Genomic DNA, 27820 nt, shown 5'->3' with positions numbered 1-27820 from the left:
TTATGGAGACAATTCCTAAGCTGAGGTCCTCTCTTCCCAGATAACTCTAGTTAGTGTCAAGTTGATAAAAAAAAAAAAAAAAAAAAAAAAAAAAAAAAAAAAAAAAAGAACCAGCACATGGGCCATAGATGAGGAACATGATATGAGTTGTATGGAATTGGAGGCTAGTTGGTGGTGTTGGTTGGCTTCTAGTCCCCAGTGAGTAGATTTGACTTCTAATGTTATCCAGTATTTCATTGCCAGAAATACATTAAATGATAAAGCATGAATCATGAATTCTTGATAATGGCACATTTATGTCCATCCACACCAACCTTAAATCTTGGTCTTTATTGAGACACGTGTTGGGGTGCAGATGGTTTATTTAGGAAGCAGAACAAGAAAATCAGGGCTGTAAAGGGTGGGGATGGGACAGCGTTGCTACGAGAATGTGTTCGGGTCATTGCTGTGAATAAGGGGCTGATGCAGGGAAGTGCACAGAGTGCCACTAACAGAGACCTGTGAATGATTTCACTAGTCCTCATTTCCACTGTGGGGTTAACTGTCTCATACTTCTGGGCTACATGGAGCACAGGGGGACATGGGCATTCAAAGACTGAACCCTAAACCTGTTGCATGTTCAGAAATGGCTGAGGAAAGCAAGACACAGGTAAGAAGGTGTTTGCTGACTTGATCAGAGTTCCTGTGGGTATATGGACCTCAACCTGTACTAGAGTCTTGTCTCTATCTCTGTGGGCAATTGATTCCAGGACTTGCAAGGATACCAGGTTCTAAGGAAATTCAAGTTTTTTGTAGAAATTGCATATAGTATTTGTATATAACCTACATAATCCTATGTGCTTTAAATCACCTCTAAATTATTTATTGTGAAGTAAGTTTTTCATTACTATAACAAATACCCAAGCTAATAAGCTTAAAAAGAAAGGTTTGCTTTAGCTCACTGTTTTATAGAGTTTAGCTCATGACTGACCCTCTTGCTTTGGATCCATGGTAGTACATCCTTCTGGAAGCATGTGGGGAGTATTCATGTCATGGCTGGGTACCAATGAGAGGAAGGAGAAGGAGCTGGGTCTGACAAGCCCTTTTGAGGGCATGTCCCTAATGACCTCATACTTTGCTCTAGCCCTACCCTCTTAACTGTTTCTGTGCCTCCCAGGAGCACTTAGCTGCAAACCAAGCCTGTAATCCATGGCCTTTGTGAGGTTTTCAAGATCAAAGCCACAGCACTCGGAATACCTAATCTAATGTGAGTGCTGTGCAAAAAGTTCTTTGTCTGCATTGTTAAGGAATAAGCAGTTGTTTTTTTTTTTTTTTTTTATGACTTTGATCTGTGGTTGAATGCTTCCAAAGTTGTTGAAGCTATAAACATTGTGAGTTGACTACTACAAAGACACACTGAGCCTTTAGTAGCTTCCTTCCTAAGGAAATGAGGTACAGGTATGCTACTGAGATAACAATCCTGAACATTTTCATGGCCTCCCCTATACTGATTCATGTAGCTGAAAAAGATTCCCTAAAACAATCAGTAGGTCAGCCCATCTCTGGGGAACTACTGGTCATTGATATATGCTGGGGGGATTGGAGGCACTGTCTCCAGTTGTGTTCCCACTGGTGAGCTCACCAGACTCCAGTGGATAGTTCCAAATTCATGGTTGTAAGCCCTGGTTAAAATCAGTGGGTCTCAAAACAGATGTAACAGGCTTGAATATGGGGAAGGAATTTGTAGGGAGGAGGAGAATTAAATGGAGTGTGAAAGAAGTAGGGGAGAATGAGGGATGAGAGCTACCAGATGATATATATATATATATATATATATATATCTCAATGATTTATATATATATACATCTCAATATATATATATATATATATATATATATATATATATATATATATATATATATATATATTTATCTCACAAACCCATCAGAGAATATTTTAATAAGAAACTGTCAATAACATCAATAATATGGAAGATATTTTATTTTCTGTAGTAAATGACACAAAGTCATTACTATAGAAAGACAGAGTATGCAGCTAAAGAATAGAATGCAAGAAAAGCTTGTAAAGAAAAGCATTTTAATTTTGATGAAATTCCTGGGTATGCGTGTGTATGTGTGTGTGTATGTATATGTACACACACACACACACACACACACACACATTTAATAAAGCCCTTAGTATACTGGCTGCTGGGATTACTGGAAAGTGTTCTACTTTTAAGGAGGGCCCATGGAACCTGGATTGCTCCTACCTAGAGCCAGCCTGCAGCTGAACTGGAAGTCTCAGCTTCCTGGACCACCTTTAAGTAAACCACAGGGAAAGAGAGGCTCAATCTGCAGTGCAGACCCTGTCAAGCTGCTGAGCATCGTGGGGTGCTCTACTATTCTCGAAGCCTCTCTGGAACAATAGACTGCTGAAGGGAACAGATATGGTCATGCTTGGAAAGATCCCCAAAAGCACTTTCTTAAAGGGTGTTTCAGAGTTGAGCAGAGGAGACTTGCTTTGGGAAGCATGGGCACCACATTGACATTAAGTTCTGTCCCCAGCTGAGAAGAAAGTGGTCTGCAGAGAGGCCACTGAAGAAAGTCTTTTGGGCCTGTGACAAGAAGCGCCTGGAATGGGGTGGGTGGGAGGGTTTATCCACCTTTCTCTCCCCCAGTGATGCTCCTTCTGGGGACACTCTCAGTGTCCTCCTTGGTCTCCAAACACCTCTTCAATCTGAGAATTGAATGGATTCTCCTTTCCCAGGACATGAGGCCATTGGAGCTGTATCTTCTTCCAGACACGATCTGCTAGCAGAAGTGAAGCCACCTGTAAGAGAGCCAGGGGGAAGAGATACTTAATGGTGAGGGATGGACCTGTAGGCACGGGAAGCTGCTCAGTTGGCAGAGGGTTTGCCTAGCACAAGGAAGCCCAAGGTTTACTCCAAGTGCCACACGACAGATCACGGAGGCACATGCCTAATTCCACCACTCAGGATGTAGAAGCAGGAGGATCAGAAGTTCGAGTTCATCCTTGGGCTACGTCATATGTTTGCGGCCAGCCTTATATGCACGAGACCTTGTCAAACAACAACCCAACAATGAAACTGACCATTAGGATTCAGTAATTTTTTTATTTCTTAAACCTTATCCTGAGAAACAATTTAAAAGAGGAAGATTTTCTTTGGCCCATGGGTTGAAGATAAGTCAAGGAGCAAGAATCTGGTAGAGGGAAGCCGTTCGTTCACCTTACGGCAAACAGAAAGCAGAGGGACTGGCTGAGGCCGGTGACAATTTTGCTTTTTAAAGCCTGCTGTCAGGTACCCCACTGCTTCATCAGGGTTCCGTCTCCCAAGGTTTACTTCTCTCTCAATAGCTCCATCAGCTAGGGAGCCTAGAATTTAGCACTAGAGTCTGGGGGACCGTTCCTGTTCAAAGCTCAGCATCTTCCATGGTGGGAAAACCTGTGGATCATTCCTGAGATCCCTGCTTCCATCTCTGTGTATCCAATCCCTTCCCCCGAGGTGGGTGGGGCCTATACCTTGTCCTAATCATTAAGGTGGTGATGAACAGATGTCGATTCAGTGACTGGGTCTCTTAAAACAGAACTCAGTCTTCTTGCTGGTCTGGTGCTATAAGCATGAGCTTATGCTAGCCCCCAGCTAAGGCTCAGTAAGAAGCTGGTGCTCGGTCCAGCTCCAACACTGTCAGCCCAGGTGAACGTGGTGCTGTCTCCTCCGGCTTTGTCTCTGGATGATCCCAGAGCCCAGGGAAGACACCTTGACTGTAGTTTGTGACATCATAAGGGCAAGACCAGGTCAGGCTATGACTATCAAAATCTTCAAAGTACCATGTATATTGTTTTAGGTTCCCAGATTTGTGACTTAGAAACATAGAATAAGCACATGTTCTTTAAAGCCGATTTCTGCACTCCAGGAGACAGCTAACAGTCCCTTCTGGTGGCCTAAGGCCTGTGTGATAATAAACAGAAGAAGCCTTCCCCAGAGGAGGTCTGCTTAGCCCAGGAGCCAGACAAGTGGAATGGCCCACACCTGGAGGGCTGTGAGAGAAATCATAAGCCAAAAAGGAAGGGAATACCAACTTCACATGGGAGGGAAAGGACAGGCCTTCTTGGGAGAAGCTGAACTTTTAAGGGTAGTTTCTTGGGGAAGCTGTGCACCTTGCAAGGCTAAGGTATATATGGATGACCCATAGCCCATAGAAGGAACAATGATGTGGTCCTGAGGCTGCAGGCACCTAGAAGATGAGGATGGACAGGGAGATGGCTGGGACTTGGATCCTGAAAAAGACAGCAGCTGTGCATTGCTTGGCTGGAATGTAAGCAGGATGAGCATGGTCTCTCCTGCCAAATGCCACTTCCTTGGCTTTTGTAGCTTTGTGCTAGATTTGCTTTGTCCCCAATGGTAGCAGGAGCTAGTCTCGGTCGTCCAGTCATCTGCCATCCCCCGTGCATTGGATAGAGAGGCTTTTTCTCGGTGGATGATGTACTTAGCAAATGGGCCTGGCTGGGCCTTGGGCCAAAAGGTTATACCTCAAAATAAGAGAAGTGATTGATGAGGGTCTGAGAGGGGAGCGCACTGTGGGATGGGAGAACACTGCCTGACAGCGCCGTGTGATGTCGGGTAGCTTTTTGGCACCAGGGGGCCAAATTACACTGTAAGTAGGACAGAGTCAATGACCAAAAGCTCTTTCTGGGTCTAAAGTGTGTGCAATATTTTAGCAATTGTTAGAAAAAAATCAAAGCCAACTGAGTCATTGCATTATTCAGCCCTAGGTTGTATGAAGTGCCAGAGCCTTCTGGAGCGGACCTCAAATGTTTCCATCCAACCAGACTTTTACTTTCAGGTATAGAGGTTGAAACACAGTACAGCCTTGTGTATGCCGAACAAACACTGTATCATGTGCTCATCCAGCCATGCATCCAATCAAGCATGTGGTCACTTTGCTTCTTATTGACTTGCTAGTAAGCATACATACTGGGTCCCTCACGAAGTTTTATACACGTGTTTTGTTACACCTCACATGTTCATCCTATCCTTTTCCTTCCCTTCTCCTGGTCCCTTCTCCCTGAAAAGATGCCCTTCTTCTGCATGTGAGTAAGGACATGAGGTCCATCTCCTTTTTTCCTTTCCATATCCTGTCTTGTCTTCCCACCATCCTCCACTTCGGTTTGGTCTTTTCCCGTATAGCCCCTTTTCTATTTTCATCATATACATACATGTTTAAATCTAAATTATGCAAATGGGAGAAAATGTGATATTTTTCTCTCTGTGCATCACACATATTTCCCCTAAAACAATGGTTTACAGTAACACCCACTTTTCTATGGCTGATGTGATGTCATTCTCCTTCACGGTTGAGGACAATAACCCAGATTCTTCATCTGTTCTTTTGTGGCATCTAGGTCGCCTCCATATTTTGGCCATTGTGAACAAGGCTGCCGTAAACATGAGTGTGCAAGTCTCCGTGGTGCGCTGACTCAAAATCCTTCAGGTGTACTCCAAAAAGTGGACAGCTGGGTCGCAGGGTGACTTCAGTTCGGTGAGCATCTTCCATATTGTTCTCCTCACTGGTTGTACTAGTTTGTGTTCCCATAAATATGCAATCTTAATAATATCCATACAACACACTACATATAACATATCCATGAACCATATGCACACACATCATCTGTCCATACATCTCAGTCTACTGACAGACCATATATTTTCTTTTGTGTACTTAAAAGCAGAAGACTCAGGATGACCCCCAGGCTGCCTGCACACTCGTCAGTAAAGGACGCTTCTTCCAGCTCTGTGAAAAGCTACTGGTTTGGTTTTAAACTTTCAATTTAAGTTGTCTTTTGAATGACTCTCTAAAAACAAGGCCTTTGTGGGTATTTACTTTCCTGGAATTAATAAGAGAAGAGATAAGGGTGAAGAAAGAAAGAGGAAAGTGAAATCGAATGAGCCCAGAGTTGAGCTTGTGGTGACTGGTTTGAAAGCAACTAATTGGTTGTCACTCTAACAGAGATTAATGTATTTACAAGCATGCACTGCTGAAATACAGTATCTACCACGAGACTGGCATGTCAATGTGCTAGAGAATTGTCAGGAAATTATCTACTATATTCATTCATTCATTCATTTATTCATTAATTCTCTTGCTTCTTTTTTATCCATGTCTGTTACCACTCCCATGATGCACCACCACATAGGGAGATACATAGGTATCTTTCACTTCCTTTATTACAAGCCAATTGTTTCTTAAACATAGTGTGAGTCTTCTGTTTGTCTCTATTCATAGTTTAAAATATTAAGCCAGTATCTTGTCATTCCAGGGCATAAAATTTTAACAGACAGATACACAGAATAAAAATTATTTACAATTAGAATAGAGAAATAGTTTTTAGCATTGGGTATAGGTCTTTTTAGTTTACACACACACATATACACATGCACACATGCACGTACACACATGCATGCACACACAAATGCACACACACATGTATGTGCACACCACATGCATACAAAGGCACGTTCATCTATATAGTATTTTAAAATATGTTTTTCCTAAAGTGTAATGCACAACCTACAATGTTAATTGGTGGTCAATCACAAGAAGAGGCACAGACTTGTAATCTGTCCATATTCTTACTCGCCTTTCCATATCATCACATTTCCATCTTGGGCTGTATCAGCGTAAATGTAGAGTTATGTCACTGCCTTTACCCAAAGCACACACTGTACTCCATCAGGCTGCATCTATTTTACAGATCAAACTTCAGTACCAATTTTCCTAGCTTGTGAGAGATTCTCTTCCTGACAATAAACATATACCAGTGCATTAGGGTACATAGGCCGTTGGCTCACTCACTGATACACTGAACATGTGCACAGAACTAAATCCTGTCCAATAGAAGGTGAGGGGGTGGGAAGGTTGCCTGGGATCTCTGGATTAAGTTTACGACTTTTCTTTGATAGACCCTTTAGAGTTCAGTTCCTCACTCAGATGTTGGCGTTCCTTTTCTTGCTTTTGTGACAAAGTAACTGGTAAGAACTTCTGGCTGCAAGGCTTCTCTTTGGCCGATGTTTCAGAGGATTTTAGTCCATCACCGCAAGAAAGGATGGTAACTGCTGAGGCCATTTCTTCATGGTGGGTCAAATCCCAGGTCAACCCAGGAAACAGAGCACTCAAGCCCAGAACCAGAGATAGACGTAGCCTTCAAACTGACCTACTCTTAAGTGACTTATTTCTGTCAGCTGGGGACAGTCTAAAAGGTTGCACATCCTCCCCACACAGCAGTGCCACCCAAGGACAACAACCCTTCCCACACATGAGCCTTCGGAAGGCATTTCATATTCAAGTCATAACAGATGCACACAAACATTCACAATTTAGAGCATAGTGAAGAAAGAACTGGTTTCTCAATTCAAGTCAGCTTCCTGTAGCAGAACATAATGTTTGATTGAATTGTTTGATGATCTGGAATTCTGTCAAGGTTCCTATTGGTCTCTGGTCACTGCTGGGAACTTGAGAGGAAAGGAAAAAATTGACACCAAGCCCAGGAGATAGTGGCATTGGATTTTTCCAAAAACAACTCGTTGATAAAGAACTCACTTTTCTTTCTTCTCTGTGTGCTCAGTTTGATGTTAAAACCAGAAAACACCATTGGCATAAAGGCTTGCAAGGAAACCTTACTTTCCTTTTTTATGCCCTCCCAGAATAAACTTTCCAAGTGAGTTTTTCCTTTCACCAAGATCTAGACAAGTGGTTCCCAAGCTTCCTAACTCTGTGACCCTTTAATATAGTTCCTCAAATGGTGGTGACCCTCAACCATAAAATTATTTCAGTTGATACTCCACGACTATAATGTTACTACTGTTATGAATCATAATGCAAATATCTATCCCCCAGAAAATCCTAGGTCGTGAGAACCACTGCTTCTGAGGCTTGTTGTGCACACGCACTGAAAGTGTAGTTTTAGGAGGCCAGTGGTGGCTTTGATTGGATTTCATTATCAGCTCAGCGAATGAGCCCATTTCAGCCATGAGATTTTTGAATAGAGTAGTAAGAATGGAAGACTTCACAAAGCCCCTCGTGTTTTCTTGGCAAGAATGTAGTTAGACTCCAGTCATGACCAGTAAAGATACCACTTCACTGACTCCTTGCCTTTGTGCTATTGCAAGGTCTAGACTGTATGTACAGAGGCCAGTCTGCTTCATGGGCACCACTGCATGTATACGGCTGTTTGTGTATCCGGCTCCCACTCCAAGGTAGAGCATGTCTCAAGGGGTTTACTGGTCTGACAGGTTTTACTGCTCTGCCGTCATTCAGAGGCCCGAATGTTGCTTAAACCGTGGTATCTCAAGATCCACTGAATATTCTTAGTGCTTCTCTAAAGTCCTCTTAGAAGAATCTACGAAGCAGGAGGACTTATTGTCCTCTAATGTCTTTTGTGAGTTTTCAATAGAATGTCTCTTTACATTTTTACTCACAAACCCTGATCAGGCGGGGCAAGGAGGGCAGGGACAGGAAGGAGGTGAATTTCTGGCCAGCCTAGAGCTTGCAAATTCCTCTGCCCTCAGATGACAGGCCTCAGACAAAGCTATGTTTCATGGGCCAGCAGAATTGCTGTTGACAAAAGCACTTCCTTAGGAGGCACTGACACCCCTCCCCAAGCAAATGCATCTGTTCCCCTCCTAAAGTTGAGTAAGAATCACCAGGAGGACAGAATACCAGCAGCGACCTTGGCTGGAGATATTTGGAAGCTATAACCTATTTTTGTTGTTGCTTTTGGCTTTTTCTTTTTCTTTCAGTGAAATAACCATAGAGGTAAATACTAAGCAAAAAAATCCCTCTCTGTAATATTTTAAAAAGAACAAATACAATTCAGAGCAGAACTATACAGAGTTCACTGAAAATGTAAAATGGCTTGATGCCTTTGAAGTCGAACTGCTGCTAAATTTAACGTAGGCTTCACCAGAGCAAAGCTGAAAGTCTGCCCAGGTTGTATTTTCTTGGAAGCGAGGGTACTCAGAGCCCTGTAGAGAAGCCAGTGGTCAAGCGCCCTCTGCTGGACGACATCATTGCTCTCTTTCCTCAACCTCCTCAACCTGACCCCACAGTCTCTTGAACCTGGCCATGTGTGGGTGGACACAGCTGATTTCAAAATCTGCAAACTGAAAACGTAAACACTTCCATGTAGGAAGGAACTTAAGTTCACAGCTGCAGGCTCTCCGTGGTGAATGGAAGATGATTGTTAGTGTGAAACAGAGCAATACACGGTGGTTGCTGGTTTGCCAACAGGACCAGCGTGAGGTAGAAGTCAGTTCACTGGCCCGGTCTATTCTCCTTTCCGCCCTCACCTCCCGGTCTCTGCACAGTTACCATGTGGGGTCTCCTTAAGTCTTCCTGATGATTTCTGTCTCAAGAGCTTACAAAGTTGAGGCAAACGGAGACCTGGAGGCTGCTGAGCTCTTTAAGGACACCCATTGGCACTGTGTTCTGTGTCTCTGGCAGTGGACACGTTCAGGATTGAAGAGAAACAAAGGGCTTGATTTATGGAAACTGTCTTGCTTGTAGTAAAATATTGTCTATTTTTTTGCAGTTGTGTAGAGACAATTCATTTATCTCCAGACGTACACAACGGTGTTTGCGTGTCTTGCTCACGTGTTCACTCGTGTCTCATACTTCTTTAACGTGGTTGCTGAGTAGACAGGTTGCCCGAGAGTTTAAAGAGGAGGCTCGCAGTAACCACCAGGGTGGGGTGGAGGAGGTTGTTTTGCAGTATGGCTTTGTTAAAGTTCAAGACTCGAGGCATGAGAGGTGTTGACATATGTCTGAGGAGGACCCGGGAGAAACTAGGTCTGCTGAATGATTGTGGCTCTTTCAGTGCCTTCTGAGTCCTGTCATCTGAATTTGAGCCCAGCCATGTTTTAAGTGACCCTTCAGATGCTGCAACCTCAAAAACTTTCAAGCTGATGCCTCACAAGGCTAAGCTATGTGGGGCCCACAGGTCGTGAATCTAGGTCTTGGGTCTTCGTAATATATTTTCTCTGCTTAATTTCTTTTCAGTTTTTTTCCAGTTCCCTCCACCAAAGCATTGTCCAAATCACCACTGCAGATACAGTTGTAGCTGTGGACACAGATCTAGATGTAGATATGCTGAGGGCATCTGATGCAGGGATCCCTTTACTCTGGGCAGGCTCTGAATCGCTGAGCTACAGCCAAAGTCTAATTTGTTGCTGGTAAACTCACCTCACTCCTCATACTGAAGAGATGAGACACAGGCAGTCTTCCTAGCATCTGCTTTGATTGCCTTCTTCCTTCCTTCCCATCTCGCTTCCATCCTCTCTGTGCAAGCTGCATAGAAGCATGTGACCCCTCCCCCCATCATTCTCAGCCTTTGTTCTTGTTTACCTACTTGGAGACAGTTAGCACATTCTGTTTAATTACCCATTTCTTCATCTCTCTCCTGCTGTTTGCTATGGTTTCCTATTCATTTGGGAGGTCTTAAAATGCTTGACAGTTGGTACTCCACACATACTATTGTATGCAAAGTTGCCAGTCTGGACTTTTTAGTTCAACATGTGTGGTTGGTAGAAGGGTTTGAGCATGGTGACCCACTGATGTCCGAGTTAGACATGGCTATGTCATGTTCCCTCACTCATGCCACTGTGGAACAAACCCAACAGGAACCTTATGTTAAGATTATGGGACATACTGTGCTGTAGGACTCTGTTTCCAATAACTACTTGTCTATAAAGCAGAGATAGAACAGGTTAGGCTTCTGAATAGGCCCCCAATTGGATAGATATTGAACCCTAAAATTATTTTGGGAGTCAAACAGGGACAGGTTGATATTTGAATAGCAAACGAGTGTGTCCAGACGGATGAAGCAAAGCTGTCTTTGAGCCCCTGGCGTCTTCTTTGTGTTTGGTTTTAGGTGACACCATAGCTGACCCCCTTTTCATATCTCCATCCTTGGTAGACTCAGAACTCTGTTGTGCCAAAAGAAACCAACAGAGTCCTATCTCAGTGAGAGCAAATATCCTACAGAACTTTAGTTCTAGGGAGGTGGGGATTGAGGCAGGAAGGATCATTTGATTCCAGAAGCCTGAGGATACAGTGAGGTCTCACCACTAATAAAAGGCAGTGGAGCAAGACACCATTTCTGTGTAGCCAGATTCCAATAGCTAGTTTCTAGTCAATAATTCTGAGCTATGTATCCATTTGATTTACAGAACTTAAATATTCTGAGTGCATTACTAAGATTTTTTTTTAAATTGTTGCTTTAAACAGTGAGGTCGATATTTATTTAATCTTCTTCAAATTTATGATGAGTTGAGGTCGTTGCTGTCATTCACCCATTAGGCAGCACTGCCCCTCTTTTATTCTTTTCTTTTGAGATAATTCTTCACCATGCACAGGAACAGCTAGTGGCTGAGCCCAGGTCTGGGTCAGATTCTTAAGGGCATATTTGGCTCTTCCTGTACTCAGCTGGGGGTTTGGGGCCTTGTCATTGTCATAGTACACTGGCCAAAGCTGGGTCAGAATGCCTATGGTGATAGAGGCCTGCCTGAGGCAAACGGCCATCCCTCCCTGTGGAGAACCAGCTTTCAGGATTTTCAAATGGCACAAGAACTCCCCCATGCTTTCTTCTCTTTTTAAAATAGAAATGTCACCAGTAAGTCAAGTATTTGGGGCAGATAAAAGTGGAGCTTCTATGGCTGAAGGCAGAGTAATGGGAGGGGCGTGGGACAAGCTTCCCTGAGCCCTGGCCCCGAGCTCCCATGTGTTGCGGAGGCCAGAGCAGGGCCACTTCATGTGTCCCATTTGAATCTGAGTGGAGGAAAGGCTCTTACTGAAGGACCCTGCTAAAGGCACTGTTTTCTCACACTGTTCTTTTTAGAGACAGCCATACACTTTCCACACATCTCACTTTCAGGAGTCCTTGCAGCATTTGCTATTTTAAATATAATATATTTTATAATTTTTTGAAAAATTTATACATGTATTATGATGTATTTTGGTCATATCATGCAATCATTATTTTTTCTAGGTATTGACATTTTTTTTAATGGAAGGCATGAGTGATGGCTCATTTCTAATTGGACACTAGAAAAGCCAGAGCAGGTTCCGTGGGCCTCATGGGACAGTTTCTCAGGATATATGTGCCCTGCGCATATTCTATCAGGGGTAGAAGCCACATAAAAAATCCTGGTCAATTTTCTTTTATCTTATTTCTCATTTTCACATTATTTTATGAACTTCTGTTACTTATATGTGTACACTATCTAAAAATTCTTCAGGGAACAAAACAGAACAAAAGAAACCATATGAATACACGCATATACTTTAGAAAACCGAGCAGATACTCAGGTACTACGTACCTCGTTGGGGTGGAATCCGTCTACAGGTTCAATAAGTTGCCATGGCTGACCACCTCTTTCCTGCCAGTCCTGTATTACTGAAAGACACATAATTTGAGGATTACTGGTGAGTGTCCTCATGCCCAGGACAGGAGCTCATGTGATATCAGTGATATCTGCACGTCTATGTACTTGGTGACAGTGGAGACTGGAACAGGGCATAAGATCCTTGGGTTACAAATGGTAGTGAGCTACCCTGTGGATTCTGGGAATTGAACCCTGGTCTTCTGGAAGAACAGCTAGTGCTCTTAACTACTGAGCCATCTCTCCAATCTCTTCAGCACTCCCAGTCCTTGTTTTATCTCATCATGGTTTCTTCTGAGCTGTGCCTTGGGCTGGGAGCTTTTAGGACAGTAATAATCTACCCATTGCATGATTTTTTTTTTTTAAGTCAGAAAGGGCCTGTTTGAATGTAATGGGTGAATGTGGCCCATGTTGCAGGGAGGGCAGAGGAAATAAAATGAGTACTGAAATGAGCAACGACAATTTAGGTCCATCTGATTTTTTCCTCATCTGGTGGCACAGGCCTTTTTCAGAAGTGAGGATGACATTTTGCTAACATCTTTTTTTTTTTTTTCATGTGCTGCCATTTGCAGACACTGCCTACGTGTGTCAAGCAATCACCTCGAACAATCACACAGCGTGTCAGAAATATAATTGCATAAAATTATCTCAACGTTGCATTTAGAGAGAGCATGGCTACAGAGAAAATATTATGAGCCCCAGAGTGATGAAAAGTAATAAAACTGTCCATCAACAGGGATAAGACACTATACATGTCAGTTCCTCCAAGGCAGCTGTGCAATTAATTCTATGTTGTAATATCACAAAGCCAGTAAAAATTCCGCGTGGAAATTGCAGGCCCAAGAGAGCCTTCAGGCAGAACCATTAGAGACTTTTGCTCCTGGCGGAACACCTTACTTTCCTGGTGTTCACAGAAGCCAGCAAGTGTAGCTACGATTCCAACTGTTCTTTCCACTCCTTTCTTCAAGTCTCCCTAACCTCAGTGCCAAAGGACTGTGCCATTCCCTTCTTCTTATCCCTGGGGAGAATGGAGACACTGTCTGGCGAACTCATAGGCATGAGACTGAACCAACCTTTTGTCGCTTTTGTAGTTACAGAGATGCCATCTCCTCTTACTGCTCAACTCTTGTACCGAGGTGGCAAATGTTTCCCTTCTCAGGGTTCAGGGGGGAAATTTCATGCTGATGGTCCCCTAGCTTATTCCTGAGCAGTATGATGCTAGGTGGCTCTTTTTCTCTTTGAATGTTTTCAAGTGGCCCTCGGCCTTGAACTCTTGATTCTCCCACCCCCATATTCAGAATACTAGCCTATTTCCCACATGCTCCTCGGAATCGTTTATAGTGTGTGCCTGGGTTTCACTGGCAGTTGGTAGAAGCTGCTGTTGGTAAGTAACATTTGCATTTCTTGTAAGACTCCAAATGAGTTGTCCACTATGCTGTTGTGTCATGATATATTCCTCATACAGAAACCCCCAAATCAATGTATGCTGACAGAGAAGGGCTCTTCTTTTTTGAGGAATGGTATAGATTTTTCCTTTCAATGAAAAGTCAAGAGCTCCACTGATAAGCAAGCCATACCCAATTTTATGAAGGTGAGGGCTCAGTTGGCTTTTCAAACCTAAATTGTGTCCCTCAACAGTTTGTTTCCTGCCTTTGGAGTGGCCTCAGAAAGCTGGCTGCCTCTGTTTCCAGTTGCCTGTTTTGGGGGCACAACCTTGGAATCAGGCTTTCTGTTTTGGGTTCAATTCCCCTGCTCTAAATTCCTCTCTGCACATCAGGATGAGGCTCCTGTGTGCTCCAGGTCATCCTTCCCGACAGCAGGGCTGCCTCTGCCCACTCAGCGATGCTTCTAGCCCCTTCCCACTCTGCCTGTTCACCTGCTGTGCAATCAGCCCATGCTTGTCTTTCCCTCTTTGCTTTCCTTCTTCCAGGAGGAGATGAGTTGGTTTTCTTCCCTTTTCTGGGACTTGCTTTTCAATTTTCGAGCATTATGTTGACGGCCTATCAAACCCACCTCCAGCCTGAACATTCAACAAGTTACTTGCAATGAAAGAGCCAGGAATTTGAGGAGTTTTTGTAAATGCAGAGCTGAGGTCATGCCTAAGGACCTTAGGGTGTTCCTATACTTCTAGGGTATCCATCTCCTTTCTTCTTGTACTCCCACAGAGGTCTCTAACACAAAGACTGACAAGGATGGGGTGGGGCAGGGGTTCTACCTAGTACAGACTTCAGCCATTAGTCCTTGAAACCTTGGAGGTGACATTGTTTCCACTCCCTTGTGTGCTTTTTCTTCACTCATTCCCCTGTAACTTCTTCCAATTTATATGCAGGTCACTTTCTACTGTGTAGATATTTACAGAAGAAAGAATGGAGACCATCTCCAATGGGATGTTGGATGGATTGATGTCATTCTCAAGTTTATACACTGAGAACCTAACCCTGCTGAGATGGATGGTGACCAGAGGTGGAGCCTTTGCTAGCTAGCTAGACCATGATATATAGCCCTCATGGATAGAATTAGTGACTAATAAAGGGGTCCCAGGGAACATTTGCCATATGATAGTTTAAAAATCTGTGGACGGCTCCCATCAGAATTCAACCATGTAAACATTACGATCTTGAACTTATATCTTCTAGGGCTGAATAAACAAAACTCTGTTTATGGGCCACACAGGCTAAGGTACTTTAATATAGTAGCTCAAGAACACTAATTTCAAGATGCTCAGAAATTTATAGGTAATGTTCATAAGACCAGGCTAGTAAACAAGCTCAACCAAGACCTCAGAAACAGCCTGCTAGAAAATTGTAAGAGGTGAATGAGGAAAGTCGTGAGTCAGAGGCCTTTTGTATTGAATAGATTCATCATGAGCTGTGGACTTGTCCAGGTCTCACAGGCTTTTCTTGTGATCTGGGGTAGGAAGCCTCACATAGGACTTTTTGATTCAATTTTTGCAGAGAAAGCTGACAAGTCTAGTTAAGATAGTTCCTTCTCCCACTCCTATATATAATTAATATGTACTAACAGAAACATTTGACACAAGAATGAAACTGGACCCAAAACTAATAAGACTAATTTTAGTGCAGTTTGTAAACTAGCTCTGAAAGTAAAGGCAACAGCTAGACATATGGGTCCTTCACATTCATTTTTAGTAAGTGTTCTTAATGAATACTTTATGTGTAATAAATCATGTGTTTCAAAAAGTTAAAAAAAATCCCACAAACTTGTACCTTCTGTGGCCAAAAGAAAATTGATGAAAGAATTGCCATAATTGGGAGGCCAGAAAATTTTACAATGGAAGGCAAATGTGAGTTTGTTAAAGAAATGGTTGAAGCCAATATGGAGTTCCTGGGAGAAGCATCGCTAAAATTCCTATGCTAAAGAGGGCAGCTTCTCTTATGTAGAGTTTCTTCTAATGTGCTTTAATCTTGGCACTAAGGTTTAAAATTGTTCTGAATATTTCCATTTGAATTTGAATTTTTATGTGTACCAGTAACTGCCAAACTGTAGCAGGCAGACGCAGCCCTGCAGTCACAAAAGGCAACGTGGAGCCCACAGAATGACATGCAGAGGGAAACTTAGAGCAGCTGGAACTGAACCCTCAAAGGAGTGAGGAGATATTGATGGAGATCTTCACAGAACAAAGAGACAAAAATTCAAGCATCAGAATTGATATCCCTTTTCAAAATGCACAGAGATGGCCATTCCCTCTCACTGCCTTTGAATGCTAATAAGCAATCCAACAGCTGTAGAAATTATGAAAGGGGAATACAGCAGCAGTGCATACAGCAACAGGAGGAGCAATACTTGCTTGCTGAGTTTCACCATGGAACAGAGCTGTAATGTAGGCAGAAAGGGGTTGTGTTTCTTCTTTTGGTGTGGTGATGAGGGCACTGGAGTCCAGGGCCTCTGTACACCTGACAGGGGCTTTAGCAACAAGTTACTACCCCAGACAAGAACTTCTCATTATCACCATACTCAAGCAGGTCTACATGGAATCAATAGTAATCTATCCCTTCCTGCAGGGAAGCTTTTCCATTCTTCCAAATTCTGTTCCAACTCTTTATTAGAGTGGACTACTATGGCAGAGACCACACTGCAGACTAACTGGTTTGCCATATGAAATAGTAGTCAATGCTAAGGGAACATGACACAGAGTTACCAATTACACAGTCAATCCATAGGGAAAACACTTTCCCCCCCACACTATCATGTTTTCAAAGGTTACCACATAGAAGGAGCCACTGGACCTGTAAAACGTAAGGGTGGGTAACTCTCAGGCAAGACTAAGAGGTTTTATTTGTACCTTGACTATTACTAGATGCAACGATTCTTCGTGGCAATTTCAGGATAAGATTCTACTTTTTCAGAACTGCAGCATCCGACATGGCATTTATTTCTTCCTGAATTGATTTTAGAGTGGGAAGCCCCATGAAGATCAATGTGGCAAATTGGTCTTTCCCGTGTGTGTGTGTGTGTGTGTGTGTGTGTGTGTGTGTGTGTGTTTGTGAATCTACATGGTCATGTTCGAGGGCTTGTGCATGCAGATAAGTCCCCCTCCCTTTTTCTCTTTGCAGGTTAGAAACAAAGCTAAGGCCTCCCATTGAACTTGGAGCTCATCAACTTGTCTTGGTGTCTGGATTAAGAGTTTCAGGTGTCTGGCCAGTAGTGAGATTACAGACATATGCCACTGTATGTTAGTGCTGGAGATCTGAATTCAGGTCCCACATTTTTGTGGCTGGCACATTCCCAACCCAGCAATCTCCACAGTCCCTCCTATTTGTGCACCAGAAAAAATAAATCAAGTAACTTGAATGATCATGGAGCATCTGTCGGGATTTGGTTCATGATATATTTTCTTTATGTGGAAGTCAGAGAAATTCTACTCACAGAGAACCGCAGAGGCAGTGAAGGAAGATTTATAGGGCATGTGCTAGCTCTTTCTTTGATGAATAACAAGCTAGCTGATATTTAAGATAGAAATCTGCATTCTGATCAGTACCATGAGGTTCACTGGCTGCTTTTGCAGACATACAGGGGAGGAGATGAAGAGCCTAAGTTTACTACAGCTGGGCCTGTCTTTGAAGCCAAGGGCAGTAGGAAGTATGTTTAAGCTATCTATGTGAAAATGGTCTTATTAGAGAAGTGGCTTTTTTCTTCCACAGCTGGGGTGATGGGGTAGAAAAGAAAAGAATGTTGCATGCTCAAGTTGACATTTCTTGGTGGCAAATTTGTTGTTTGTGTTTAGTTCATAGCCATTGGGAGCATTAGCAAGAAGACAAACAAAAACAAAACTAAAAACTAAAACAAAACAAAACAACCAAACAACCACCCCCATCCCCACCACTACCACCACCACCACCACCACCACCACCACCAACAACAACAACAACAACAACAACACCACCACCACCACCACCACCACCACCACCAACAACAACAACAACACCACCACCAATACCACCACCACCACCACCACCACCACCACCAACAACAACAACAACGACAACAACAACACCACCACCACCACCAATACCACCACCACCACCACCACCACCACCACCACCAACAACAACAACAACAACAAAAATGGACATCTGGGAATGAGCTGTCACCTTTCAGTGCTGGACCCAGGATGTCACAGTGGAGAGCAAATAGGTCTTGTGTCTACCTTCAAGTGCCAGGAATGCTCAGTTATGAATGTTTCTGTCACAAGAATGTGAAATTGTACATACAGTGTGATGAGAAAGGAGAGCATTCATGGTGTGGAAGTCAGGTCTAATACAATGTGGAAACAAGGTCGATTGTCACACAACTCCACACTGTGGGTTTAATGAATGCCTCCACTGGGTTTTTATTTCTGATGAAAGGAGGCCTGGGTGATAATGAGCTGCATCTATACCGTATTTTCCCTGGGGAACTTGTGGAAACATTTCCTTAGGTAAGAACGATGTCCATAGGTGGTTGGACTTTAAAGAGAATACTTATGAGGACGATGTAGGCGGTGCTCTACACTCAATGGTAATGAAGCCCAGTGGATGATGTCAGCGAACAGGTCCTTGCTATTCTACAATCCTGTGTCTGAGATAAGAACAAAACTATCAGTTCCGAGCTCTTTCTACAGCTGCAAGTTACAAGCACCAGGGCTAGGTTTCCAGGGTGATATGCTGCTTTGATTTCTGATGGGAGGTGGTTCCCAGAGGTGGATCTGCAGGAGATGATCCTTCTACATACTATGAGACATGCTAGGATTTCAAGTCTAAAATGTCTTTACTCGGCCACAAGTCAAGACATTATAATAGTTCCTGAGAGAGTGATAAAAGCTCTGTCCCTTTAGAAATAGACATGACAGGACACAGTCACCGAATGGAAATAGACATGACAGGACATAGTCACCGAATGTTGTGCGAGGTACTCATACAGACAGGTCCCAGAACGCCGTTCCCTGCTTCCACTCTGTCCTTTGCTGTGTCCATCACTGTAATAAACCCCAGCCCAAGGTTTCTACCCCGCCTTAGCTACTTATTCTACGTTGTTAGGATCCACGTTCCTTATCTCGAACCCCAAGTTCTTACTTAGTATGTGTCATCAGGGCTGCTCTTAACTCTAGTTGGGCAGCCCTCAGGGCCACATTCTGTTGACTCCTACCCCATGGAGGCTTCTCCTTCCTCCTCCTGCACTCTTCTTTTCCCTTGTGATTATCATGTATGCACCTGTAGATAACCCCAATGAACCCATTGCACCCCACATGGACATGAAAATAGAGGGGGGCTAGCAGGAAAATTGGAGAGAATTAAGTGGATGTGGGAGAGGAAAAGAGGCAGTAGCAGGAGGTGAGTAAGACTGAAATATATTATGTGCATGTTTGAAATAAAACCATTATTATGTATAATTAATATACGCTAATGAAAACATTTAAAAAGGAATCTCCTCTTGGAAGTATGGAACCAGAGAGGTTAGAGATACCCAGCAAATTGCCTGCAACAACAAAGATAATAAATGACAGTTGTAGAAATCACTCTGGACAATAAAAAAAACCAAACTGTCCCACATGGATGTTAGACGTTATTAGATTTTTAATAACTTTCCTCACATTCAAGGATGGTAATGATCAAAGATCACTTGGTGGTGCATTTGTTTATACCAAGAATTTATTAATAAATCTTTATCTCTGCATTTTAATGAGTGGCTATTTATCAAAAATGTCTCTCCCCATGAGAGAGATGTGTGTCATGTAGGCAGGAGATCTAGTAAAGACAGATCAGTCTTGTTGAAAGGATGTTCAGAGCTGAAGGATTAGAGTCTGTAATGCAAAATGTGTCAGCTAATGTAATATTCAATAATTCATGACGGCCATCTGCTCCATTCCAGATGCCTGGGCTGGGGGGCTGGGAGTGAGGGACAGAGATGAGAAATATTCCCTCTGTTGCACACACTGAAGCATTTCATTAGCATCATCTCATCTGGCAGTCAATCAACAGGGGCTTTTCTCGTGTAGAAAAATTGCTTAACAATGGAAATGAATCTTGGGAGGGTTACAATCAATAAGTAGGGTTTTCTTTTAGAGAGTCAACATGTGGAGGATAAATCAGTGGCTCCTGTTAGCCAGCCTGACTTTCTATGGCTTTGTCAGTGACTCCTGTGTCTGGAGAGAATGCTCTCAAAGAAAAAATTGTCTTTTTTTTTTTTTTACCCCTAGAGAGTTGGGACCCTGAGTTTACTTTTCAAATGGTATTTCTTTAAGTTTTGCTCCCCCCCAAGAGAGTTTTGGTTAGTTTCAGGTCTAGGCCTGTTCAAGGCAGCCCGTCACTCCACTAGAGGAGGCATGGCCCCCCTCTTTCTTTCTGCCACCTTTATTTTTAACATACATATAAACAGAGCATTGCTAAGATGGCAGGAACTGTGGGGCAGTCGCAACAGCTGCTTCGGAGACTTCTCAGTGATAGTGAAGAGGGGAGGCAACACCAAGTCTCAGCTTGCTGTTGCGTTTACTCAGCGCTGAGAGTCATGTCGGAGAGTTGGGGTGACCTTCCCCAGTCTGTTCTGTGTGCTTTGTACACAGCCCCCCCCCCAAGCTGCTGTACTTGTCCACTGTCAAGACAAAAACAAGCTACTTACTTTCATGGAAGGCAAAATCCACGTAGAAAATATCAAAGTTTGCAAATGTCTCGGTGGTGGCGATTCTTTTCAGTGTGTTGGAGAGTTGTTCTGCTCTCTGCATGCAAGGGAAATCGAGAATTCCATGAAACCCTAACTTTGACTTTCATGAGACAGTTCAGGCAGAAAAAGAAATCGATCTTCCACACAACACTCCACTGTGCTATCTCTAAGCAAACACAGAAACAGCTCTGCACTGTATATTCCTGTGCAAATGACCAATGAACATAAAACATCCCCGTTCATTTATTAATCAAACTAGTATAAATTAAAGTGATAAGAAAAGACTTTTCCTGCATGGGTTTGGCAAAGATGGGACAAACAACCTTGATATTACCAAATGTCAGAGGCTGAATGAATGAAAACATTGGCTATTTCATTCTTTAGACAATAGCTTGGTAAAATGAACCAGCTCTTGGACGTGATCAATATGTCTTCCAGCAGTTTGTATATAGGAAACAGAGATGACACAAAACATACATCTTGTTATTCATCCTGGTGAAGAATTGGAAACAACCATGTAGCTAACTACACAGAAGGATGGAATAAATCACTCAGCATTCATATGCTGAGTACTGTGAGTAGTTGTATCATTATAATGTGGAGAAATCATTTACGAACATTGGAATGTGTCATCTCAATCTAGAGGGTAAACCCCAAGATATCTATCTATAAGAATGATAAGAGATACTCTTAAACTAATACATGAATGTTTTTTTCTCTGTGTGAATGCATGCACACACGTCTGTAGGTATACATGGCCATGTGTATGTATGTGTTTAGAGAAGAAACAATAGCCTCAGACAATACTGTTTAGGATCCATCCACCTTGGATTTAGAGGCAGGGACCTCCATTGGCCTGGGCTGGATGGCTAGTGAACTCCAGGGTCCTCCTGACTCCACCTTCCCAGCACTGAAATCACATGAGTGACAGACAGGGATCAAACTCAAGTCCTCATTATCACACGGCAAGAACTTCACTCACTGAAGCCATCTTCTCAGCCTGAAGTTTTGTGTGTGTGCATTATATATGCATGAGTGTGTGTGAGCATGTGTGTGCATGTGTGTGTGTGTGTGTATGTGTGTATGTGTGTGTGTATGTGTGTATGTGTGTGTGTATGTGTGTATGTGTGTGTGTATGTGTGTATATGTATATGTGTGTGTATGTGTATATGTGTGCATGTGTGTGTATATGTATGTAAACATGTGTGTGTGTATTTGTGTATGTGTGTATGTGTATGTGTGTGTGTGTGTGTGTGTGTGTGTGTGTGTGTGTGTGCCAGCCCACAGTCATTGAGGTCTGAGAAGAATGCTTGGTGTCCAGCTCTGTCTCTCTGCCCTATTACCATGAGACACGTTTTCTTACTGAACCTTGAGCTAGGCTGGCAGCCAGCCAGCCCCAGCGATCCTGTCTCTGTCTCCCGTGGTGCTGAAGTTACGGGTATGTGTGCAGCTTGCCCGGATTCTTATGCATGTCTCTGATTTGAAGTCATGCTCTCAAACATGAGCAGCAAATGCTCTTAGCTACTGGGGCACCATCTTCCTTGACCCAACATTATAGCTCCGGCCTCAAACTCGTTATCCTCCTGTCTCTGTCTCTTCAGCGCATCCTACCAATAGTGTATACCAACAGCTGCAGCCCCATTTTTGTTGCTGTACTTGCTGATTTTTATATTTTTCATGTTTTCAATATTGAAATATATATATTTAATTTTTAAATCTCACAATGTATTATTTATTTGCAAGTTCTCTACAATAAAATTTTATTAACAAAACATGCAGGTCATGCAAGCAATCTCAGTTCTTGAGAAACTGAGTCAAGAAAGAAAATTTGTGTGTGTTCTAAGCAGACCTGGGCCATATAGCCAGGCTTTATAAATCCACAGATATTTCCATAATCTTTGTAAAGGTAATTTACCACCTGTGAACAGAGTATACCATATCTTGCTTGGGAAATAGATTCTTTCAGACATGTGAGGTGCCAAGTCACATATAAAGTTTACCTTCCTCAGCTCCACACTTTACTCTCTCAGATCATTTCACAAGCTGTGTGTGTGTGTGTATACTTGCACATGAGAAATATGCACACTCACACGTAGATAGCAAGAGAGGTAGGCACAGAGACAGGTGAAGGTGGAAGGACACACAAATACTTTTGGCGTCTCTGGCTCCCCAAACATGAGATTTTGTTATTTGCCAGGTTGGTGACGATTATGCTGTAGAAGCCTATCCTGAGCAGGTCTGCAGCAGTCACAGGGACGGGGCAGCAGCTTTACCTCTGAAGTGAGAGTTCGGAGGGTCTTGTTGGAAGACATCCAGCCATTACAGGGACTGACCTGAGAGAAGGTAAAGCACACGGATTAAAGAGGCAGAGGAGGTGTGTGTACACATGAGTATGCTTCTGGGTGGGTACCTGTGTGTGTGTGTGTGCATGCATGTGAGTGTGTGCATGTATATGTGTGCATACGTGTGTGTATGTGTGCATGTGTGTGTCTGTGTGTCTGTGTGTGTGCATGCATGTGTGTGTATGTGTGTGAGTGTGTGTGTGTCTGTGTGTGTGCATGCATGTGTGTATGTGTGTGTGTATGCGTGTGTGCATGCATGTGTGTGCATACGTGTGTGTATGTGTGAGTGTGTGTGTGAATGTGTGTGTATGTGTGCATGTGTGTGTGTCTGTGTGTGTGTGCATGCATACGTGTGTGTTTGTGTGTGTGCATGCATGTGTGTGTATGTGTGTGAGTGTGTGTGTCTGTGTGTGTGCATGCATGTGCATGTGTGCATGCATATGTGTGCATATGTGGTATATGTGTGCATGTGTGTGCATGTGTGTGTGTATGTGTGCATGTGTGTGTGTCTGTGTGTGTGCATGCATGTGTGTGTATGTGTGTGAGTGTGAGTGTGTGTTTGTGTGTGTGTGTGCACATGGGTGTGTGTGTAGCAGACTCCTGCTTACCTCGAGGCAGCTTAGAAAAGAGAAGAACTGTGCATAGGTCACATCTTTATTTAGCTGACCTGGAAAACAGAGGTCTGATATGTTATATGGAATCAAATGGCAGTGCTCAGAGACATTTGTAGGTGACCCTGCCTCCCTTTCTGATGGTGACATTTGTCCTGGTTTGATTTGACAGTCAGCATAGCTTTGAGGAAGGCCTGTATTTTATTTCTGTCTATGCACAAGTTAGGAAGGGGTCCTAAGGAGTCTAGGACCATGTACTTCTCAGTCTCCGAGAGGATATGGTGGGAGTGGTAGCCTCATCTAAGTCTCTAGAGAAGGGGAGAGAATTTATTACAGCTCCAAAAGGACCAGTGTGGCCTGAACAAAGAATATCACCAGACAACACCTTCTTCTTGGTAAGGTTATGAAATTCCAAGTTTCTATGATGCTCAAAGAGCCCAATTTAAGGGACTTGACTGATTCCTCCTTTCTGGGCTTATGAAACACTAAGGTCTGATACAGTTCTTCCCTGCTGAGGAACTGGCATTAACAATATCTGAAATCCTGAACTGAACTGAACTCCTTTAAATAAGGCTGGGGTAGCTCAATTACACTTGGGTGGGAAGAGGAAGCCAGTTGATTTTTTTTTGTCTCTCTTGATGACAGTGAGTTAAGGGTTCCTGTGGTTGTTTTACTGAGTCTTAGTTAGGAAATATTCCTTATGCTTTTTTATTTTTTTGGTTCAAGTTACAGAAGTGCATAAGAATGTAGGGAGGGAGAAATGCTGCATAGATTATTATAATCTGTATATGAAATCCACTCATCCCATGTCTGAAATACTTGTTCCCTAGCCTGTGACAGTCTTACTCCTAAGACAGTGTCCAGAACATGTAAGAGGGAGGTTTTAAGGAGAAGACGTAGGTCACTGGGAATAGATCTTTAAACGTTATACCTAGTTTCTAGTCTCTCCTTTTCTGTCTGTCTCCTGTTAGCCATCAGAAAAAGAACCCCTACCCCATCTACAAACCTCCATCTTCAGAAGTGCATGGGACAAAGCCCTAGGGACACAATGTCCTGCATTATGAGCCCAAATAGACAAATCTTCCTCCATACCATTTGACCTGGGTATTATGTCACAGTGGTGAAAATCTAACACCCTGGGGTTCATCCAAAAGCTGAACTTGACTGTAGACTTTGAGATACATTCTTTCTTCCAATGCTGCCCCTCTCCCTCTTTACAGATACATGACCATAGACACAGTTAGTTTTCATGCTGTGACTGACATAAATTCAGCTCACCCATTAATCTCCAGGATGAACAGATGATGCTATATCTATTAAACATTTCCCATGCTCTCAAAAGTGAAAGAGGCTAATAGAGCATCTCAGAGCAAAGAGAAAGGTCACAGGAAACTGAGCCTTGCTTTTTACTTGTACCTCAGGTTACACTGAAAAGTAGAGTTGACTTATTATTCATCATGGAGGAAACACTTGACCTCCCTGTGTGGTGAGGGAATGTCAGATACAGACGGCCATAGGCTACTACCGTGTGTGTGTGTGTGTGTGTGTGTGTGTGTGAGAGAGAGAGAGAGAGAGAGAGAGAGAGAGAGAGAGAGAGAGAGAGAATGAGAGAGAGAGAGAGAGAATGAGAGAGAGAGAGAGAGAGAAAGAGAGAGAGAGAATGAGAGAGAGCCAAAGATCAATGTCCAATACCTTTCCTTGTTACTTTTCACCTTCTTTCTTTGAGAAAGGGTGTCTCACTGAATCTAGAGCCCACTGATTCTATAAGACTAGCTGTAAGTGAGCCAGAGAGATCTTGTCTCCACTCCTTTCCTTGATGCTTGGAGCTTGGCGGATCTGTCTAATCCTCTTTTCCCTTCCTTTTCTCTTAAGTTATACAATGCCATTTTTGTCTCCTGTTTTTTAAGTTTACCATAAGCACTGCCAACCACTTTTCGACTTGAGCACTCCAGAGGCACTCAGGTCTGTCTTGTACACCTGACTGAATTATGCTTCTCCTCATACAAGCACAGGAGACTTAACTGCAGGCTGGGATTTAAGGGTGAATGTGACCCTGCATCAACCCCTTGAGCATTGAGGCATGTTCTTTGATATAGGGATGGGACTAATGTCTGGTCCTAAGTCAGGGTTACCTTTTGTTCTGGAAGTGGGGTCTAATTTGAGATTAAACCTCAGCAGAAAATTTCCCAGCATCCTTACACTTCAATTATAGTACACATTTTCTTTCTCACAGTTTCTAAGAAGCCTGGTTAGTATATTTTCCAATTATTTCCAGATACTTTCTGGTTACTTATCTTTCAGTTGTATTGGGGGTAGCTTTAGTTTAGTTAAATTCTACTTTGTGTATCTTAGTATTTCCTAAGCAAGTTTTTTAGCAAGTTATTTAAAGCATAAATTTTACTACTTAAATTTTTTGTATTAAATTGATATATACATATAACACATGTCACATACATCTGCATACATATCAAACACATCACACATCATACACATTGCACATACACACATCATATGTATGCATTGCACATACATCACACACACACACACACACACACACACACACACACACACATATCTGCACACTCTTACACATAGTTAAAGAGGAAAAGAATCTGCAAACATAAAATACCTAGAGGGTGGTATCGGTTGTGCAAGGTATCCCAGAGAAAAGTTCCATCTGGTAAGCCATATAAAATAACATGGCTGCCGTTGGGCAGGTGGGAATTTAGATGTTTCAAAGTCTGCATGACGTTGGCGTACATTTGTTCAGGAGTGGTCATTTTTGATACTGTGTCAGCTTTCCTAATAGTGGGAAAAACAAGTTATCTTGATTATCAGGACAGTGGCATACAAAAACACTTTATGCGTGATTCTTTGTTCTGTTTTGTAGACTACTTATGACTTCATACCTCTCTGCACACAGCCAGATTACATTTACTGACTCCTGTGGAGTCTGGCAAGCTATGTCATTGGTGGTATAAGAGCCTCTGGAACGTTATTTGACTATATTGCTGGTGTAAGCAATGTTCCAGATAGTTATGCCATCAGTTTGAGTTTGGAGAGAGAGAGAGAGAGAGAGAGAGAGAGAGAGAGAGAGAGAGAGAGAGAGAGACAGAGACAGAGAGACAGAGACAGAGACATAGACAGACAGAGAGGGAGAGAGAGAAAGAGAGTTTGCAACTTTATACTACGAAGATTTTAGAGGCTGTTTCTGAGGGTTTTCTGTTTTCGAGCATAAGCTCATCGACACCGACTCATGACTACTGGCGAGGGCCTTGTGCTTCTTAAGACCTATTTGGAATTTTGAGAGCTAACATTTGCTTTTTAAAAAGACCAGAGTTGAGAGGCAGAGCATCACTGAGGGATGGTATTATTTTATGTGTATACACACTCTTACCCTTTATTCTCAGTTTTTATCCTAAATTGGGTGTTTACTGTTTTTCTGTTAGACTACAATCCTTTGCTTATTTTTGCTTATTCAGCAGTATTTACCAAAAATGATACTTCATTGTTGTTCTCTATTTGGTAGTAGCTGTTCTATGTAGAGGGATAGAAATAATTAGATCAAGGCAGAAGTAAATAAACCACAAACAAGCAAACAAAACTACAAAGAATCAGTAAAACATAGATTTGGTTCTTTGACAAAACTAACAAGATCAACAAACAGTCAATGTAACTGAAACAAAGAAAGAGGAGATCAAAATTAATAAAGTAGAAATGGGAAGGAAGCTGTTACAGCAGATACCAATGAAATCCAGAAAATCATGAGGCTATACTTTGAAGACTGTATTTTACTAAATTAAAAAAAAAAAACTAAAAGAAGTGGATGAATCTCTAGATACATACAACCTATCAAAGTTAAACTAAGATGAGACAAATCGTTAAAACAGATCTATAACCAATAATATCATAGCAGTAGCAGGGAGTTATGCAACAAAGAAAAGTCCAACATCCTCCAGAAAGATAACAAATCAACACTTCTCAAATTATTCCATAAAATAGTAAAGGAAGAAACTCCCAAGTTCTTTCATGAATCCAGTACAGTCTAGATAAGGCCTCCCATAAAAGAAAGAAAAATTACAGCCCAATCTCCATGATTGACACAGATGGTAATATACTCAACAAAATACTTGAAACCAAATTCAAGAACACATAGAAAATGTGATCACCATGAAAAAGTTGGCTTCTTTACAGAGACCCAGGAATGGCTTGACATATGCAAAACAATAAATATAATTTAACTTGCTCGAGAATTAAACGATTTTAAATGA

At 42.5% G+C, this 27820-nt stretch overlaps 1 protein-coding gene across 1 annotated transcript in view; it reads right to left on the bottom strand.

Moving 5' to 3' along the window:
* Window positions 1-2682: 2682 nt before the first annotated feature.
* AOAH (acyloxyacyl hydrolase) overlaps window positions 2683-27820 on the bottom strand; it is a gene marked incomplete at both ends in the record, with an annotated part of 215226 nt that continues 190088 nt past the window's right edge. Inside the window, 6 exons of the mRNA XM_080918374.1 lie at window positions 2683-2811; window positions 12377-12453; window positions 20555-20651; window positions 22870-22929; window positions 23547-23605; window positions 26179-26351. Coding sequence (XP_080774500.1) covers window positions 2683-2811; window positions 12377-12453; window positions 20555-20651; window positions 22870-22929; window positions 23547-23605; window positions 26179-26351 — 595 coding nt within the window. The remainder of the gene's footprint in view (window positions 2812-12376; window positions 12454-20554; window positions 20652-22869; window positions 22930-23546; window positions 23606-26178; window positions 26352-27820) is intronic.

Source organism: Micromys minutus (assembly GCF_963924665.1).
Source record: "Micromys minutus genome assembly, chromosome: 6".
Taxonomy (NCBI): Eukaryota; Metazoa; Chordata; class Mammalia; order Rodentia; family Muridae; genus Micromys; species Micromys minutus.
This window is presented reverse-complemented; position numbering and strand designations above follow the sequence as displayed.